This window comes from Cygnus atratus, chromosome 10, assembly GCF_013377495.2.
Source record: "Cygnus atratus isolate AKBS03 ecotype Queensland, Australia chromosome 10, CAtr_DNAZoo_HiC_assembly, whole genome shotgun sequence".
Lineage (NCBI taxonomy): Eukaryota > Metazoa > Chordata > Aves > Anseriformes > Anatidae > Cygnus > Cygnus atratus.
Window position 1 is genome coordinate 10628733 of NC_066371.1, and position 16935 is coordinate 10645667.

At 43.1% G+C, this 16935-nt stretch overlaps 2 protein-coding genes across 2 annotated transcripts in view; one reads left to right on the forward strand and one right to left on the reverse strand.

Moving 5' to 3' along the window:
* The window catches only part of LOC118248033 (netrin-4-like), a 51483-nt gene extending 46148 nt beyond the window's left edge, over nt 1–5335 (reverse strand). The window contains exon 1 of the mRNA XM_035546589.1: nt 5249–5335. Coding sequence (XP_035402482.1) covers nt 5249–5315 — 67 coding nt within the window. The 5' untranslated portion in view covers nt 5316–5335. The remainder of the gene's footprint in view (nt 1–5248) is intronic.
* Nucleotides 5336–8720: 3385 nt separating this feature from the next.
* Nucleotides 8721–16935, forward strand: part of UROC1 (urocanate hydratase 1) — a 39133-nt gene continuing 30918 nt past the window's right edge. Inside the window, exons 1-3 of the mRNA XM_050712717.1 lie at nt 8721–8846; nt 15565–15695; nt 16763–16856. Coding sequence (XP_050568674.1) covers nt 8721–8846; nt 15565–15695; nt 16763–16856 — 351 coding nt within the window. The remainder of the gene's footprint in view (nt 8847–15564; nt 15696–16762; nt 16857–16935) is intronic.

A 16935-nucleotide genomic window follows, 5' to 3' on the forward strand; every position in this document is an offset into this window, starting at 1 on the left:
ATGGAAGTGCATAATCCAAAAATGCTCTTTACTTAGAAGAAGACGGAAGCCACCTTCAGAGGCACTTGGATTTGGTGTGTGTTTGCCTTGCAGACATTTTAAGCAGAAGTCTCAGGGAAGGATGGTTGTCAGGAGACACAGTATGTTTCCTCTTGATGGAGGTGCTCTTCCACCATTGACTATGATGGGATGACCAAGATTTATTTGGGTATTCCAGTGAAATCCTAGGAGACTGGTAGAGCTTGGAGGGCAGCAGTGCCTGATCTGCACCTAATTGTCCCTGGATTGAAGGAATGAAAGCTGTCCCACCATGAGGAGGGAATGAGGAGAATGAGGAGAATGACTTTCACAAGTCAGCTGGAAATGAAAGCAAAGAAGATGGTAATGCTTGACTCTATCAGTTCTGTTCTTTGCTCCACATCTTCAACTGAGCAGTTGATTCTTAGCACTGCTGGAGGTCCTCCACCAAGCCCTCTTACCATCCTGACTGCTTGACAACCATGTCAAGTGATTTTCTTTCTGACTGTAAACTTCTTATCTGAGGCTAGTAGAGTTACAGGGGAACACCAGGAGGTTCAGACATTTTACCTGGAAGGTTTCTTGCAATTTCTCTGAGTCTTTTCATGAGAAAGGACTCAGGTTTCCCCAAAAGTTGTTTAGAGCTTTGTCCTTTTTGCAGAACAATTGACATTGCAAATTTTTCTGCCTAGAGGGTGAATTTCACTGAGTCATGCACAGTTCCTGAGATAAACATAAATCCATCCTTGCAGGTCAGCAAAAATATAATGGCCTGCAACTGCAATGCCTCAAGAAAGTCTTCACAAGTGGCACTTAAATGCCCATATTACCAGGACTGGGTTGTTCATGTCTCAGCTGTTCAGTAGAAATTACTGGAAATAAGGAAAGCACAGCAATTTCTGTGTTTCAAGTAGATTGGATAGTAAGTGCTTTTGCTCCGTGCTGCAGAGAGGTGTCATCTTTGCCTCCAGAGAATTGTAGTGGGACCAGCTTTATAGCTGAGCTTTGAACAAGCATTAGCTCTGACAAGCATCCAGATTGCTAAGTTCTGAACAAGAGTGGGTTCGTGTTACAAATGCTATTGGGTTATGGATTAATATAGTGTGTAATTAAAAGAAAGTCCATCTTTATTGATGCACCACACCACTGATGCTTTCACAGAGGAAATGGCATGCTGGAGTTCTAAATTTAAGGAGTTGCACAGGGGAAGCTTTGCAGACAAGAATGTGAGAAAGTAAAAAAGGAAACATTTTTTAAAAGGAATGGCTGCTTTTTACATTTCCCATTAATGGGCTATCAGTCTTGCACCAAGTTTTTCAGCTGTTTTTATCTGAACCTGGAAAAGGAGGAAGAACGTGGTTGTTCTCCTGAACAACAGTCACAAGAAGCTTTATCTGCTCCGCCTGCTAATGCAGCAACATCGATAAATAGTTCCTGTCCAAACTGCTGTGTCATTAGGAAAACGGGAGAAGAGCAACATCTGAATTAGCAGAAGGGAGTTTGAGAGCAGGAGAGATGGTGGAAAACAAAATCTGCAGTTGATTAAAAACTTTGCATTTAAAGAAATCAATTGGCAGAACATTGCTTGGCTACAAGGATAGTGCAGCCTTCCCATCACTCACCGATTCTGTGGAAACAACACCAAGTGTGGAATTTGGACAGCGAGGGGGTACTGCTGCAGAAGAGAAACAGCAGCCAGGCAAGCAAGCAACTTAACCCGAGAGGGCTCACTGAATAATTCATAAAAAATGAAACAGTTTGATTGTGCACGGGCACTGCCTGGTATTGAAGTTGATTAGCTTACACTCCATGGTGGACGGCTTGGCTCCAGAAGTGATATCATTAATCTATTTGTCTTTCTGCTCCCTCCGAGCTGTGCCACAAAGTGGCAGGTCAGTGGCACTTGGCGGGCACGTGTTCTTACAATGGTGTTAGCTGGTGGCTGGGGAGCCGTACATTTCAGGGGAGGTCACACTGATGATATGACTGGGACACCATTTCAAAGAAAGGTGTCTTTCTTCAGGGTCTTGTAACCTTACGGATATTAACTAAAAACATATTCAATGTTTTATTTATTTATTTATTTTTCCACCCTCCATGGATATCCAGCGGAAGAAAGGTCATGTGGGAACTGAGTCAAAGCCTGCTGACATGAGTAGAAAAATGCCAAATATTTTCTGTGTGATTTGAATTGGGGGTTTTATTTCTTTTCCATATGCAAAAATTGTGATTTTGTGCATTTGAGTCTCTTACAGTGAAACAGGAGAGCAACTTTCACCCTTCTGAATAGAAGATCTTTGGGCTTCTTCTGCAAAGTTTTTGATGGAGCAGTTTCAGCATCTATGTCCAGCCTGGATTTCACTTGTTCTATATCTGCTTAACTTTTTTCTTAATAAGCAAAGACTTTTAAATGCCATTCTAAAGCCTACTATCCTGGGGACATGAATTGCTCAAGGTTCTATTAATCAAATCTAGGACTTTGGTCCTCGATGCTGGTTTCAAAAGAAGTGCTACAACCCTTTGGTTTGTCTGGGGCCAGCATGCAATAAGTTTGGCAAGTTGTCATCCGTTTGTGAGTGGCCTCACAACTGAAGCTAATGAGCTAGCCTTCATAAATACCCTAACGGTGATGTTCTGAATATGCTACAAGACCGACCTGCTCCTGAGACATGGCCTGAGGCACGGGCAGAATGAGTATAAGATCCCAGGTCTGGGCGCTCTTTCATATCAGGCAGTTGCAGTCTGCCCGCAGCATCCTTCCTGGAGCAGCAGTGGGCTCCAACACCTGCACCCTTATTGCAGAAGAACTGAACAATCCCAGCCCAGAGGAAACCAAACCCAGCTGATAACGAGGTCCTGCAGCTGATTATAAGCTTGGTGCAAGAAATGGCCATTTTTGACCACACCACGCCCCCTTTTGGAGGGCTGCCATCGGGAGGAGAGCTGGCCCAGCACCGCTCCCCTGGGTGCTGCTCCCTGGGGAGGGCTGCGGCTGGCCAGGGGCGAAGGGAGAGCCCAGGCTGCTGTCAGCCCCGTGAGCAGCTTGCCCCATATGCAAGAGTTTTCAGGCTGCTGTGGGGTTTATATGAGGGGAATAAGGTCCTCCACCTGGGAGAAGAGGGGAAGGTCCACATCTGACAATATAAAACCTAGGTGACTCCTCCAGCCTCACAACTAAGTTTTTTTTCCCCTTGCATTGTATTTAAAGATCTAAGGAGCCAATCCTGACAACTGCAGCTGTCTCCTCTGCACAGAGGTGGCAGAAGGCAAATATGGCACTTCCCACAAATAATGTACTCCATGTACTCCCCACACAACTGCCCAGCAATTTGTTTCACTTCTGATCAGGACGGACCAACTATAGTGCTGAAAAAGGAATTTCCTGGGTAGGCAAATAGATTATGACAATACTTCTCTGTATACCTGTCTGCTTCCTTTTACACAGATTGGCTAAATACTGCCAGAATTAGCTGTAGTCCAACCAATATTGACCCTGCCTCCGATAGGACCTGGAAAGATTCGAGGTTAGTTCAAGATTTTTACCTTGCTTCTTAAAAAGAAAAAAGACTTAAAAATGAACAGGTAGACCTTGGGCTTTCACAGACTGGTGGTTTGTGTAACCTTTTGGCCAAACAGTATATATTTATTTAAAGCGACTTTGAATCTTCAGTGTCATCACCTTCAGTAGCCAATTATTTTGCTGTTAATCACGGTGTCCTACACTGTTATTCTGAGAGTGTTTAGCTCCACACAGTCAGCTGCGGGCTGCTTTTCCTTGAAGATTCATTTTCATTTTGTGTATTGGATGCAGAGCAAATTAAGGTTAGTTTATAGCAGGCTGCTTTCTGCAGCAGCATCAGCAAGTTTACAAGACATCTTTGTAACCTTCCTGTGCTACGTTTCAACATATGTATCCTGTAGGGAGAGTTCTAGCCCAGGAGACTAGTAAATGCCCAAGATAAAACACTAAGGGGACTAAGATACCTTGTCCTCCCTCCAGTCAGTCCCTGTAATGTTGTGATAGCCAAATGTTTTCCCAAATGAGTCACAGGATAATCTGGCAGGACTGTAAATTTATGAGCTATTTTCAGTTTTTAAGAAAATAACTTCTGCAGTTAGGAAGTCTAATGTCTGTGTTATTAAAAAGGTTCTAACTAAGCCATAATCTGAGCTGAAGCCTCCTGATCTGCCTTTGATTTTACCGAATCCTGCATGGTATCTGAACACTTCAGTCACTTTAAAATCACTGCATGAGGAGCATTGCTCCAGTCCTAATACTCAGAGCACGCAGGTGAAATTTAAACCACTGGTATGCTTTGCTATGCAGAAAGACAGATCCCAAGCCAGTATCCCAATGGGAAAGTCACCAAGGACATATTGTTGTTTTGTCAATGCTAATTTATATTTTTCTGGGCTGATCTGCATAATTCATCCCTTTTAACCTTAAAGATGTGTTAAACCACAGTAGGAAGAAAGCAATCTAATGCTTTGCTTCCTTTCCCTTAAGGAATTAGTCTCTATCATAATCCAGGTATTTGTAGAAGCCTATGTAAATACCAATACAGCTATATCATTCCTATGTATGCTCGTTTGTACACCCACATATACACACACAGCTTACCAACTTCTCTTTCTGCCCTAGTCCGTTGTGTTTTTTTTTCTCTAATACTGATTTAATCTTGTCCACTGCATGTTAACTACTGAATCAGTGAATACACTGAATGAATGGGTTTTCTTTGATTAATAGGAACTCATAAGCAGTGTCTCTGACTTTTAATGATGAAAAATGGAGTTAGCAGAGAATAATTCAGATTCCTTCAGTGGTGCTGTCCAAGGATCTTGTCATTTCACTCTTGTCCTGCCCAGGAAGCCAGTGTTTCTTCCTCAAAACAAACATCCAGCATATCTCAATCTATCCACCTCTTTCTTTCTCTCCTATTTTTCTTTCATTCATAGAAATAATACAGCTTTTCCCTTAAAGAATGTATGAAAGAGTACATCCTATTATAAGTCTTTGGGGGCAGACTGAGCTGTAAAGCTGTGTATCATGGAATAAGAGGCATTCATATACATCGACTAACCCAGATTCCTTGTAAAAATGCAATCTAAAATAAAGAGGTTGACATAAAAAAATTACCATACTTTACAGATTAGATTTCTATTCCTTTTCCCCTTGCTCAACTTAGGATAAATTGTTTCATGAATGGCAATATTGATTTATTTTGCTTACCTGCTCCTCCGTGGCCAGAAATAAAATATTCCAAGAACACAATCAGCACGATGCCTTTATGCTGCATGGCTGTCAGTAAAATATCTGTCCTCGGTGAAGCAAAAAAGAGCTGCAGTAATCTACAGGTTTGGTGCTTGCATGGCTTTTCTGTATTTTCTTTCTTTCTTTCTGCTCACCTTCCTCTTAGTGCAGGGGTCAAGGCTGCTGTCTCATTCTTCTTGTTTTCCTTTGGGTCTGGAGGCTTTTTTTTTTTTTTTTTCCTCTTTCAGGGCTCAGATGCCTTCTGGGTGTCACCCGTACATCGCTTCCAATAAATAAATAAATAACAAGGATTTTCCGTGTCTTCACCCCTCTCCATGCAGCGGGCCGGGGATGTTCACATCCCTGCTGCAGCCCCCTGAATGCACCATCGAGGGCTGGTGCGACGCGGGGAGCTCTCTTCGGTCCGCTCTCTTGCGGATGCTAGTCCGAAACTTTCCTTTCTGCTCCTTGCTTTTGCTGGAGCTTCGTTTTGGCTTCCTTCCCCCTGGCAACCTTCCCTACCCCCCTGGCAGCCCCCGCAGCTAGCCGGGGTGGCGATGGGGTCCCGGCTGCGGGAACCCCGCTTTGGTGGGAGCTCTGCCCCAAAACCCGCTTCCCCTTTGCTCCCTGCAGCAGAGGGTCATAAGAAGAGAGTTGGCTTTTCTCGCTGAGAGCTGATGAGAAGCAAGTGCTTTCCTGGCTCTTCTCTCTTTTCAGTTTGGGTGGCTTGATTTTATTTCCTAGCCCTCCTCCCTCTGCTGGCACGGAAGCCACAACGAGCGCCAGGGGCTAAGAGCAAAATCCCAAAGCGGGGGGGGGGGGGGTCGCCGGGGCCGGGGGACCCCTGGTCGGGGTCGGGGCTGCCGGAGGGAGCCTGGGGCAGGGGCTGCGCTCAGGTGCGGGGGAAAAAAAAGGGGCTGGAGGGCAGCTCCTGCCTCCCTCCGGCTGCAGCGAGGCTCAGGGTTGGGGTTCCCTCCCTCCGGGGCTGGGAGTTAGCCTCAAGTTTCCTCTCTGCCAGCACATCCCTCGGTCCTGACCGGGCAGTTCGCCTCTCTGGTCCTGTCTGGCTGCAGAGGGGATTATTATAACATGTGATCTTCTTCCTGTTCTTTATATGTGCTTTTTTTTTTTTTTTTTTTTTTTTTTTTAGGGTGGAGGAGGAGGAGGATGGGTCGGTTCCGCACCTCCTCGTCGGCTGGGCTGGTCCTCGGTGCGCTCAGATGCAGGCGTTGTTCTCCGGCAGCATCTTCTGCTCCAGGAGCCTGCCCGGCCGTCTGCCCGTCCGTCTGTCCGGCCGTGGGTGTGCGGGGCGGGGGCAGCCCGCTCAGCCCGCCCCGGCTGCTGCCTGCTGTCCCTTGTCCCTGCAGCACCCTCTGCCAGCCCTGCCGGCACATGACAGCTGCCCCACACCGCGGGGACACAGCCCCCCCAGGGCACCCCAAAGGCAGCCCCAAGGCGTGGGGACAGCAGGGAAGGTTTGGGGGGTTTGTCCCTCGCAAGGTGGGCGATTGGGAGCGAGCATCGGGTTTATTTCCATAGGCAAGGGCAGACACGAGCTGGGAGAAGCCAGCGAGGGGACTTGGGGCTTCGCTGGGGGGCTGCGCTGGCACCGCTGACACATCTGCCTTCATGCAGGGCATGACCTTGAAGTCGGATTTGCCAGCCCCAGATTTTTTTGGAGGCAGTAAGTCCAACACCCAGCGAGGCTCCAGCATCAGGGGTAAAAGCACTCAGCCCTAGAAATAATTTTAATTCTGGGAGTGACAACCCCCCCAACCCACCCCCCAGCTCCATTCTTTCTTTCTTCAGCTTTTAAGGCAGTGTAATGCCATTACCTTCTGTTTGATGTCACGGAGGGAAGCAGGCTCGATGGGAGTAGACGAGGTTATTCTCGTGCCCATGTGTGCACAGGATCAGACCTTAGAGGGATTTGCAGAATGTGGGTCATACAAAGAAGAATAAGGAAAGATTTATTTCCCTTTGCGGTGGGAATGTTTATGTAAGGCAGAGTTATTTAGCTATGTATTGGAAGAGAATTTTCTAACTTTACCCTTATCTTTCTTTTTTTGTGCGTTTTTAATAAGAAAACCAAATAGAAAATTTTAAAATATGTAGGAAAAATTTCCTCTCCTTTTTGTCTTTGCCTTTTGTTTGAAAACAGTTAAAATACTGAATAATTACAAAACATAATTCTCTCTCGTAAGTGACAGTTAGCATCCTTCAGAGGGTTTGAGAGCGGTGCGCTCAGCTCCCCTGGGACGTTCTGAGTTCTTTCAACTCAAGCATCTTCAGCGGGAGCTGGGGAAATGCAGTATGTCCTAGAGCTACAGGCAGTGTGACATTAATGAGATGCTGTCATTTGATAATTATGCTTTGTCGCCATTGCTTGTTGATTGCTGCCTTTGTGAAAAAAATAACATGGCATTTTTTTTATCCCTAGGTTTTAGGCTTGTCACTAACTGAAAAGTTTCTTCCAGATAATTTCATCAGACTTAAACTGTGGCACTTGAGAAAATTCCCTGGCCGTGAGTTGTAGTTCCGTGGATGTAATAAAGGTCAAGAAGCTCCTGTATAATTTAAACAACAACTCAAAATGGGGAGCAAAGTTCATGTTGCTCTTTAAGTGGAAAGTCAAAGTTAAGCATATTCGTTTACTTGTGATGTCTGGATGGCAACAACGTAAGACTTTCCAGTTGTTGTTGACTGTAGGTTATAAAAGTGACTTAAAACTGAAAGCCTTAATTTCTCTTCCTTATTATTGCCTGTCTTGAGGAAAGCAGTAACAGAGCTAATGTTTTCAGTTTAGTACTACTAAAACCCAGGCATGCCTGTGAGCTAAGAGGAGCTAAAATCTAAGGGGGACATTTTGCTGTTATCATTGACAGCTGCTGCTGTCCAGAGGACAGCCTGATGATATCTGAGGAACAGCCCATACGTAGAGGTGTCAGGCAGAGAATGCACATCTTAGCTGAACAGTGTGTATGAACAATGACATGAATAATGATGATTTGCTTTAGTCAGTTCCTGAACTATAGAAATGTAAAAGCACAATCCCTGAAGTCTCAAGTTCATGCTCCAGACCCTGACTTTTGCTGGGGTGCTGGGGGAACCAGATAATGTGGAAAGTGACTGCTCTAGTAGCTTAGCACAGCACCACCTGACAAAGCATCCAGAGAACAAACAGCAAAACTGTGAATCATTCATTTTGGAGGAGGACAGGAGAGCCAATGGCATGGCACAGAGGGGGTAGGTGTGTCACCTGTGCTGCCTGCCCTCTGTGCTTTGCAGGCCTGATTGCAGAAGCCAGAGGACGGGCTGTCCTCTTGGAGATCGCCCCAGAGTGGTGGCACATCTCAATCGCTTAGCATCTTGTTTGCCTTCACCCTTTGTCTCCATTCCTTGTGTCTCTCCAATTTACCTTGCCTTTCCTCTTTGTATTTCTTCAGCAGCTATGACCAGCCTGAAGGAAATCTGTCGTGGCCTTCCTCTAAACCCTTTGCCTGAAAACAGAGGTCGGAGGAAAGGAATACCCCATGCACCTGTGAGAACCCCTAATCTCACTGCTCAGGAGAAAAAGGTAACACGGGGTTTCACAAGGCCTCACTTCTCTTCCTTTCAGATCAATGCAGCTTGGAGCGGCAGACCTGATCACCTCAAATGCTCTTCTGAGTGCCAGCAGATATATTTCCTTGGTGTTATATTTTCAGTAATGGTTAGTGAGACAAAATACTGGAAACTTTTCTGTGTGCTTGCTTTCTCTTTCTCCCCAAGTTGATTGATATGAGGGAAATTTGCCACACAACAGCTTTGTGCATGACTTTAAATGGCTAAACAAGAGGCCTTAGACTTCAATGCTGTCAATCCAGCATTGTTCCTTGGAGATGAAATTATGAATGCTGCTGCAAAAACGCTGCATATGTATGGGAGTGAATACTAACCCCTCAAATACAGTTAACATGAAATGTGTCAAATCAACATCGTGGTACAAGCTATGTATCTGTATGTTTGCGTAGGGATCCAAAGATAAATTAGTTTAACCAGCAGTCTGAAGCATCCTGGAATTTAGACAAGCTTGTAAGGGATTGAGTTAATTATTTGTCTTTAGTTGTGTAATTCTTTTTCTGCCTCTTTTTGTTTAAATAGTCTGTGTACACTCTAAAGTAATCGTTGAATTATTTCATGTTAGAGACAATAATAAAAAAAAAACAGCAGCAGAAATTAATGTTCAAGGGGTAGACATCCTTAGGAATTTTGTGCAGGACATGATGATAAGGTTGGTTTCTTAGTTTGAAAGCCTTTGCTTCATCACATGTAACTCTTACAATGTGACTTTCTGGTCAGAATGCAGAAGTTCATTCCCCACTAGCAAGTTACACGCAACTTCCTTGCCCTCGTGGGAGTTCCTCACTGGCATCAGCACGGAAATTCTTTCAAAGTCCACTTCCACAAGCAGAGGAGAGCCCAGCCAAGGGGTAGAAGGAGGAACAGCTGTGAGATATCCAAAGAGGATTTACTTCAATGTCAGGAGCATTCATGGCAGAGGCATCCTGTCTATGCCTGGGACAGCTCAGACAGATGGAAGTGTGGCTACTGAGTGTGCAGAAGGAAGCTGTGGTGATAGTTGTGGAGATAAAGGAGCAGGGAGTGAGCTTCACTGCATGGTAGAACATTGCCAACCATCTCCACTTTATTCCTTTCCCCAGGAGAAGTTTGATTTATCATGAGAAGTCCACGTTGCAGGAGAGAAGATGGTATCTCACAAAACAATGCCAAACCTTACTCTTTACCTGGGGAAAGATTGGTAATGACAAAGCCCTCACTCCCTATACAGAAACTGGAATTGTTTCCTGCCTCGTTTAAGTGTTCAAGGAGACAGCAGTAGACTGCTTTTCTGGTCCGTCTACTGTCTAACATCCTACCCTCATCTCTCCTTCTTATCTACCACATGTGATAAAAGGTCATGCTGACTGGGTCTTTTATTAGCCTGTTAAAAATTTAAAAGCTTCCTTTCTGATTTATTTTACTCTTAATCCTCCACCTTAAACTCTTAACAGGGTTAGAGGCTCAGATGGTATTTATTTTATATCTGAAAGGCCGAATCTCTTTTTTAAGAGGTGTTTCATGCTGAGAAAAGGTTGTCTGTCTACAAGGTGGTTCTTAAGTCTTGAGACAGGCTTCCAGATTTTGTTGGCAGTGTGTAATGCTGAGCATATTGTGAGGCTTGTCATGTATGACACCGCGTTCATTTTCTAATTGAAGTGTTCATGGGAAGCTTTGACAGTAGTGAAGTTAATAATGCTCTGCTAATTTTCTCACAGTAAGGATCTGTCCCTCTCTTCATATGCTTTCATTCTGACGTTTCCCTTTTTTACAATAATAATCTGTAGTAGTGCCATTTTTTAAATTTTTTTGAGGCTTCCTTTTGTGGCTATAACAGAAATCCTATAGGCAAGATTTATAAAGTTCTGCGTGTTTGGGGGCTTGCTGAAAGATATACAATTCCTCCTATCATATCAACTTTAATCTCTTTGGATAAATCAAGCTATTTCTCATAACTGATTTTTGTTTATATGTTTCCTGAGTCCTCTTCCTTCTGCATTCTTTGCCTGATGCCTGTAACATCCACATCCTCTCCCTTTCCCTCCGCAGGAGGAAACTCTGGTTTTCTGTTTCTCAGCATCTGTATGTTTGTGTAAATATGCTGCAAAGCAGATATCCCTAAAATCTTATGTGTATTGCGTCCTTTGCAAAACAAGGAAATTGCATGCTTGATATTCATTGACGTTCCAGTAAAGCCAGTGCCATTTGGGAAGAATGTACACTTTTTGGTGTTGCTTAGAATCAGAAAAAAAATGACGTCTTCATCCATGTAGCAGTTCCCTTAACTTTGAGCCAAATCACATTACAGTTTCTTTCTACCCAGCAGGATCACCTTCTAGCTGACTGTATTATCACCTGTGTTTCTGTCACAGGGCCCTGAGGGAATTAACCAGCCTTGATGGCTCTGACCAGCCTCACCTGAGAGCTCCACACACACACACCCTCTGCCCATAGGCTTAGGGGCTCCATTTAAGCTTAATCCTACTTATGTTGGAGATTTAGCTTATGTTAGAGCTCTGGGGTGTGCCTGTGCCTAGCCAGGGGCCTAACTGATCTGGACCCCAACCTGTAGGATGACTTGACCTTGAGTCTGACTTGTCATTATGGACCTTCCTGGTAATCTCCTTCTGGTAACCATCATCTGGTCCTGACCTGCATTCCTGATTTCACTGAGACCTGCACATTACCATGACCTTGCCTGATGACCTAGACCCCTGTTTGAAACTTGCTGCCACCCCATGGCTGCCCTGCTTGCTTCCCTTGGACATTATGGGCCTGGTTCTGGGCCATGGTGGGTGAGGTGCCTGTCCTGTTGGCTGTTTTACTCTTCTTGTCTCCCTGTCTCTCAGGGAGCATCTGGTCTTTGCTGCTTTGTGACATCCTGATATAAAAAGCTGAAAACCAAAGCCTGTGAAGTTGCATAGTACCTGAAGTTCCTGCTGAATTTTCTGGAGAAAAAGCAAGACATTTGTTCTTAATGGCTGCTTTACATGCCTAGAAATTAGGTTGCTTTTGGATGTTTGTATATGGATTGGAAAGGCTAGCCTGTTGTCTTCTGTTTTGGAAAGTCTGGATGATAGAGATCTTGGCATACTTTCCCAGCCAATGGGACATTTATAGCAACTGCTACTCAGAAATTGCCATGCTTACTTCCTAACAGCTGATCTGAGCTGGGGCCTATGAGTGAGAATACATGCAATCACAATCTTGCTTTTGCAGTTGTTTAGACAATAATACCACAAATGATTCTAGACCTGGATGTCATCACATAGAAGACTGGGAGGCAAGCAACATCTCCAGTGGGAAAGAGCAGAACTAAGAATGTTTCTCATTTCTTCTCTTCATGCTTCCCTTTCTCCTCAGTAAATGGGGCGAATGCAAATCATAGTTTTTTTTTTTTCCTTACGATCCTTAAACTAGAAGTCCTGATCAAGATGTTAGAAAAGGAGACTGAATGCCATTCTCAGAGAGGCACTGGCTCTTCAACAAACACCAATGGACCAACAAGCTGGCATACTTGGTTTCTCAAGAGAATCCCACCGCAAAAAAAATGTACAGATGATCAATTGGAGCAGGATTTCATGGGTTCTTTTGAGTATTTAGCTGACATTAAGAGTCACTGAATCTTGACTAAATGGCAGCAAGATCTTGGTTTGCTGTGTAAATGCCAATGAGAATCAAAAAAAGACCCTCTATTAATGACTAGAGCTTATGAACAAAAATTAAATGTTAGCTCTGCCGGGTAGATCTAAGAGCAAGATTCTCCATCAAATGTTTGCATTGCACTGAGCTGAACTGAATCATTAACTCAAAAAATTCACAGTAGGTTCTTAAAAGCAACGTATCAGTTTCAGAAGTATAAGTGATTTTTTTAATATATTTTTCCAGATATAAGTGATCTCAAACATGTTTTTTCAGAGGTGCTGAGCAGATAAGTGCAGCTCATGCTGCTGTCTGACGAAACTATGAACAGGAACACCTAAATATCAAATGCATGCTTTCTAACATCAGGGTGGAATGTGTCAGTTATGGGTAAAACTAATTTTACTTAAAGCTCAAAATAATATTTTGTATGGTGTTTTATTAAAACTTAAGGAATAATGGCCTTGTATTGAATTTCCATGAAAGCCTGATGATCAGTCTATTTAAATTTGTTCCTTAAATGCCCTTCTCAGGTTATCCAGGTTATGACTCAATCATGAATATGCAAAATTCTCCCTGATGCACATGGCAATTGCTTTTTCATGAAGCAGTCAGGCTCCATCTAAGCAATTTTAAGGGACCCAGCACTGCTATTGAGAGACTGCTTCAGAATTCGTTATTTAAATTCCTTGAATTTCAAGACTACATTTCTTCATGGCTAATTTACAGCTATTTATTCTTCTCCCAGCATTTCCCTGAAGCTCCTTCCTGCTTTGACACTTATCCAGCAGTAAGACAGCAATCAAATGTCAGCTTTGTTCTGTTAAGATAAACAAGCCACAGTCTTAGTCTTCTTTTATAAGATCAGCTCTCTATTGTCTGTGCAACCCAGGAGCCCTTCTCACCCTTCATGTAACATTGAAGTTCATGTTTCATTAATGTTTGCATCATCAAAATTCAGGCTTCTGCTAACATGGAACACTAACAGTACAGGGGCTCAGTCGAAGTGAATTTATTTGAAAATCCAAACAGATTTTGCCTTCTTATATTTTTAGAGCAAAGAAAAATATTTGCCCATCAGTTTCATTATAATACAAGTAGTATATTGATCAAGATGATCCTTGCCAGAATGGAAGTAAAACACTTTCATCCTGATAGTTCTCTGTAGCCAAAATGCCAAATGCAGCAACTTTTTTTTTTTTTTTTAATTTCTGGGGAAAAAAATATCACTGTTTTCCTCTTGTAGAACTTGATTTTGTTGTTGCAAGGTGTACAGCTGATTTCATTCTCACTGTAGGAATTTCTTAGAGCTAGAGCCCCTGTGATGGCTGCTTGCCTCTGAGATACTGACTTTGGAAATCCCCTCGTATTTTGTCACAGTGTGTATATAGCTGGAATTTTTGTGTTTAATAGCCTGCTTTTGAAAAAAAACTGCTTATCTAGCTGGAGAATAAGGCAGTATATGAAGGTGGAATTTGTGTTTGCTTGTCTTAAGTGGGTTTTACCCCTTGTCATTCTCTGTGTAGAATAGCCAAGCCCATTTGCAGGCTTAGTGTTGCTGGTCTGAAAGGGTCTGACCTGTGTTCCTGTTCAGTAGCAAGTACACCAACAGGAATGTCTCTTAGTATGGGGTGTTTGTAGATTCAGGGCATTGTACTTTGTCTGCTCTAAGGTACTGAGACCAATGTGATGAAGAGACTGGAGAACTCTCGCCGTAAGAGATGGAGTATACTCATGTTAAATGAGGAGGCTTGTCACTGAGCTGAGAAGAAGGCTTTGTAGAGCTTTTCAGATTTCATACTAGCATGTTTTATCCTCCCAGAAGAATAAGGAGAGTAAAGTTACCTAGGCTGCATGGCTCTATGCGCCTTTGTTCTAGATACCTATTTTCTGTACTATGTGCAACCCCTTCACTTCTTCCAGTAAATACTTCCATAACTCTTTGATCTTCCAACAGCAGGTTTTACAAACATGAATTATCCTTGCTATAGTCAGCAGTCTCCAAAACTGGGCTTTCCTGGTTGTTTTGTAGGCTGTTATCAGATCAGGAAGCAACTTTGATCCCTTTCTATCCTTTCCAAAACTCCTTAAAAATCATCCTAATGAAGATGTGGAAATTCCACGTGAGTTGTGAATCTCTTCAGTTAAGAGTCATTTGGAGAGTGTTTTCATTTATTGGGGAACTTATAAGAGCTTCTAGCTTTGCATGAAATTGGCTTTTTAAAGATTACAAAGTCTTTATTCTCATTATGGTTTTAATCAAGTGGAACATGGAATACAGAGACGACTTAACTATCAGACTGTTACTAAAGATGGTGATTTATTTATGATTTCTTTCATCCAAAAGGACACCCTGTACTTTGCAAAATATGGGTAATGTCTTCGAAGGCCATAGGGACTATAAGCCACTTAGTATCATCTGCAGAATTTAATTCAATGCCTACTAATCACTTTAGCTAATTTAGAAGTGATATGTGTAGCTTCAATAAAATAATGTAAACCACCACCCTCTGCAATATATTAGTATGCTAAATGTAGTGAATCTTTAATAAAACTTAGGCCAAGAACATCTTCATCTGTTAAGTCTCATAATTCAAGGCTAAGGTTCCTTTCTTGAACAGAAAGTATCGTAAGGTCTTCAGTGCCTCTAAGAGTTCAGGGTCTCAGGATAACGATTTCTGGACAATGTTTTTCTTGGTAGTTCAGTGCCCCCTAGCACTGTAGGAAGGGATTCATCTGTGTCAAGTGTCTGTAGGATTGAACGCCACATAACAAATCTTTGAGGTCTTTCCATAAAGATTTGGGGGGTGGGAGGGAAGGGGAAAGTTATATATGTACAGCAAATGAATTTACAAGGAAAGATGCAAATGGAAATATTTCAATGGGAAAGCAGGAATGGAAGCTGCCCTGGTGTGAGGTTGGCCTTTTAAATTAAATCATCTTTGTGAGAGCTGGGGCATGTTTCCAGCTGATAAAATTCAGGGCCACCCACTTACCTCCACCTCTTTCAGCTCAATTATTTTGTCTCTTTTTTTTTTTCCCCCCCCCGGCAGCTTGCTTTGCGTAACGCCTTGCGTTATTTCCCACCTGAAATACAAAAGAAGTTGGTGCTGGAATTTGCTGAAGAACTCAGGCTCTATGGACATATCTACATGTACAGATTCTTTCCAGATATTGAGATGAGGTAAGAACTGAGGGGTTCACACTGCATTTGGCTACCATTTGCTTACCAGCTTTCACCTGTGGAACTGACTTTAAATAGTGACAGCACTGTGGATGGCATTGGGACCTGCTGTGAGAGGCTGGTTATTTTCCAGTCTTCCTGGGCTTAAAAGAGAGGCAGTGCATTTTTTTTTCCTTCCTTGGAACCTGTAGCTGACCCTGGTTTTTAATATGCTGTGCCTGTTGATCTTGGAGCATTGCTTCATTATAGGGCTGATGGGGCTAATGTTTGTGAAGCAGAACAATTTTGGAGAGGGCTGCCAGGGGCTAGCTGCTTTTTTTAGACTGATTGATTCCTTTTTGCATCCAGCAGGGGTCTGGTTAATGTCTGTACATAAATCTGAATAAAGCAAGCAACTAGAAAGCACTCTGATTTCCACAGACATACATATTTCTATGCTGTCCATACTAGGCTGGGGTCAGCTCTTGCAGAAATCAGCTACGGGGACAACAACTGGAAGAGAGTCTGAAAGGTATTGCAGAGCTGGACTGCATATTTCTCCTAACTAGTTAAGTGTTTGAGAGCTTCTTTGGAATCGAATTTCAAGCTGGGCATTTTTTCTTAGATAGGATCTTAAATAGCAAGGGCTGATGAGCCTGAAGACAATTTCTCCCATTGCTCTTTTCCTTGATATTGCAGGACGGACTGAGCTGCTTTACCTGGCAATTGGGTTATAGAGGCCAGTGCAAGTGTGACCCAAAAAATTCTCGTAGAAAAGCAATGAGAGCTTGTGGCTACCATATTTATAACTGGTTGTGATTAACTGATTCAGCAAATGATAAGCTGAATATAATCTTTTTTTTCTTTGCTTAGTTCTGATAGAAATTGAAACCTTGTTTTCCTGTTAAGGTACATGTCATATCAGATCTGCACTTTCTCCTTCATTTTTTTAATCCCTCCTGAATAAAAACCTGTAACTCAAAGGGATGTGTTGGCATGCAGGGATATTTCTGTGCTGTGTGTTGTTGTTGTTGTTACCCTTATGAGTCCCTTGTGTGACTCCTGAAGTCTGATGAATACCATTTCAGAGCGTACCCCATCAAAGACTATCCTTGCAAGACCAAGTCAGCTGCTGCCATTATGCTGATGATCATGAATAATCTGGATCCCTCAGTGGCTCAGGTAAGCTACGGTGATAATAAAGGAAGCTGGATGCATAGAACAGAAACAAATCTGCAAGTTCCTTCCTGCTCACATAAAA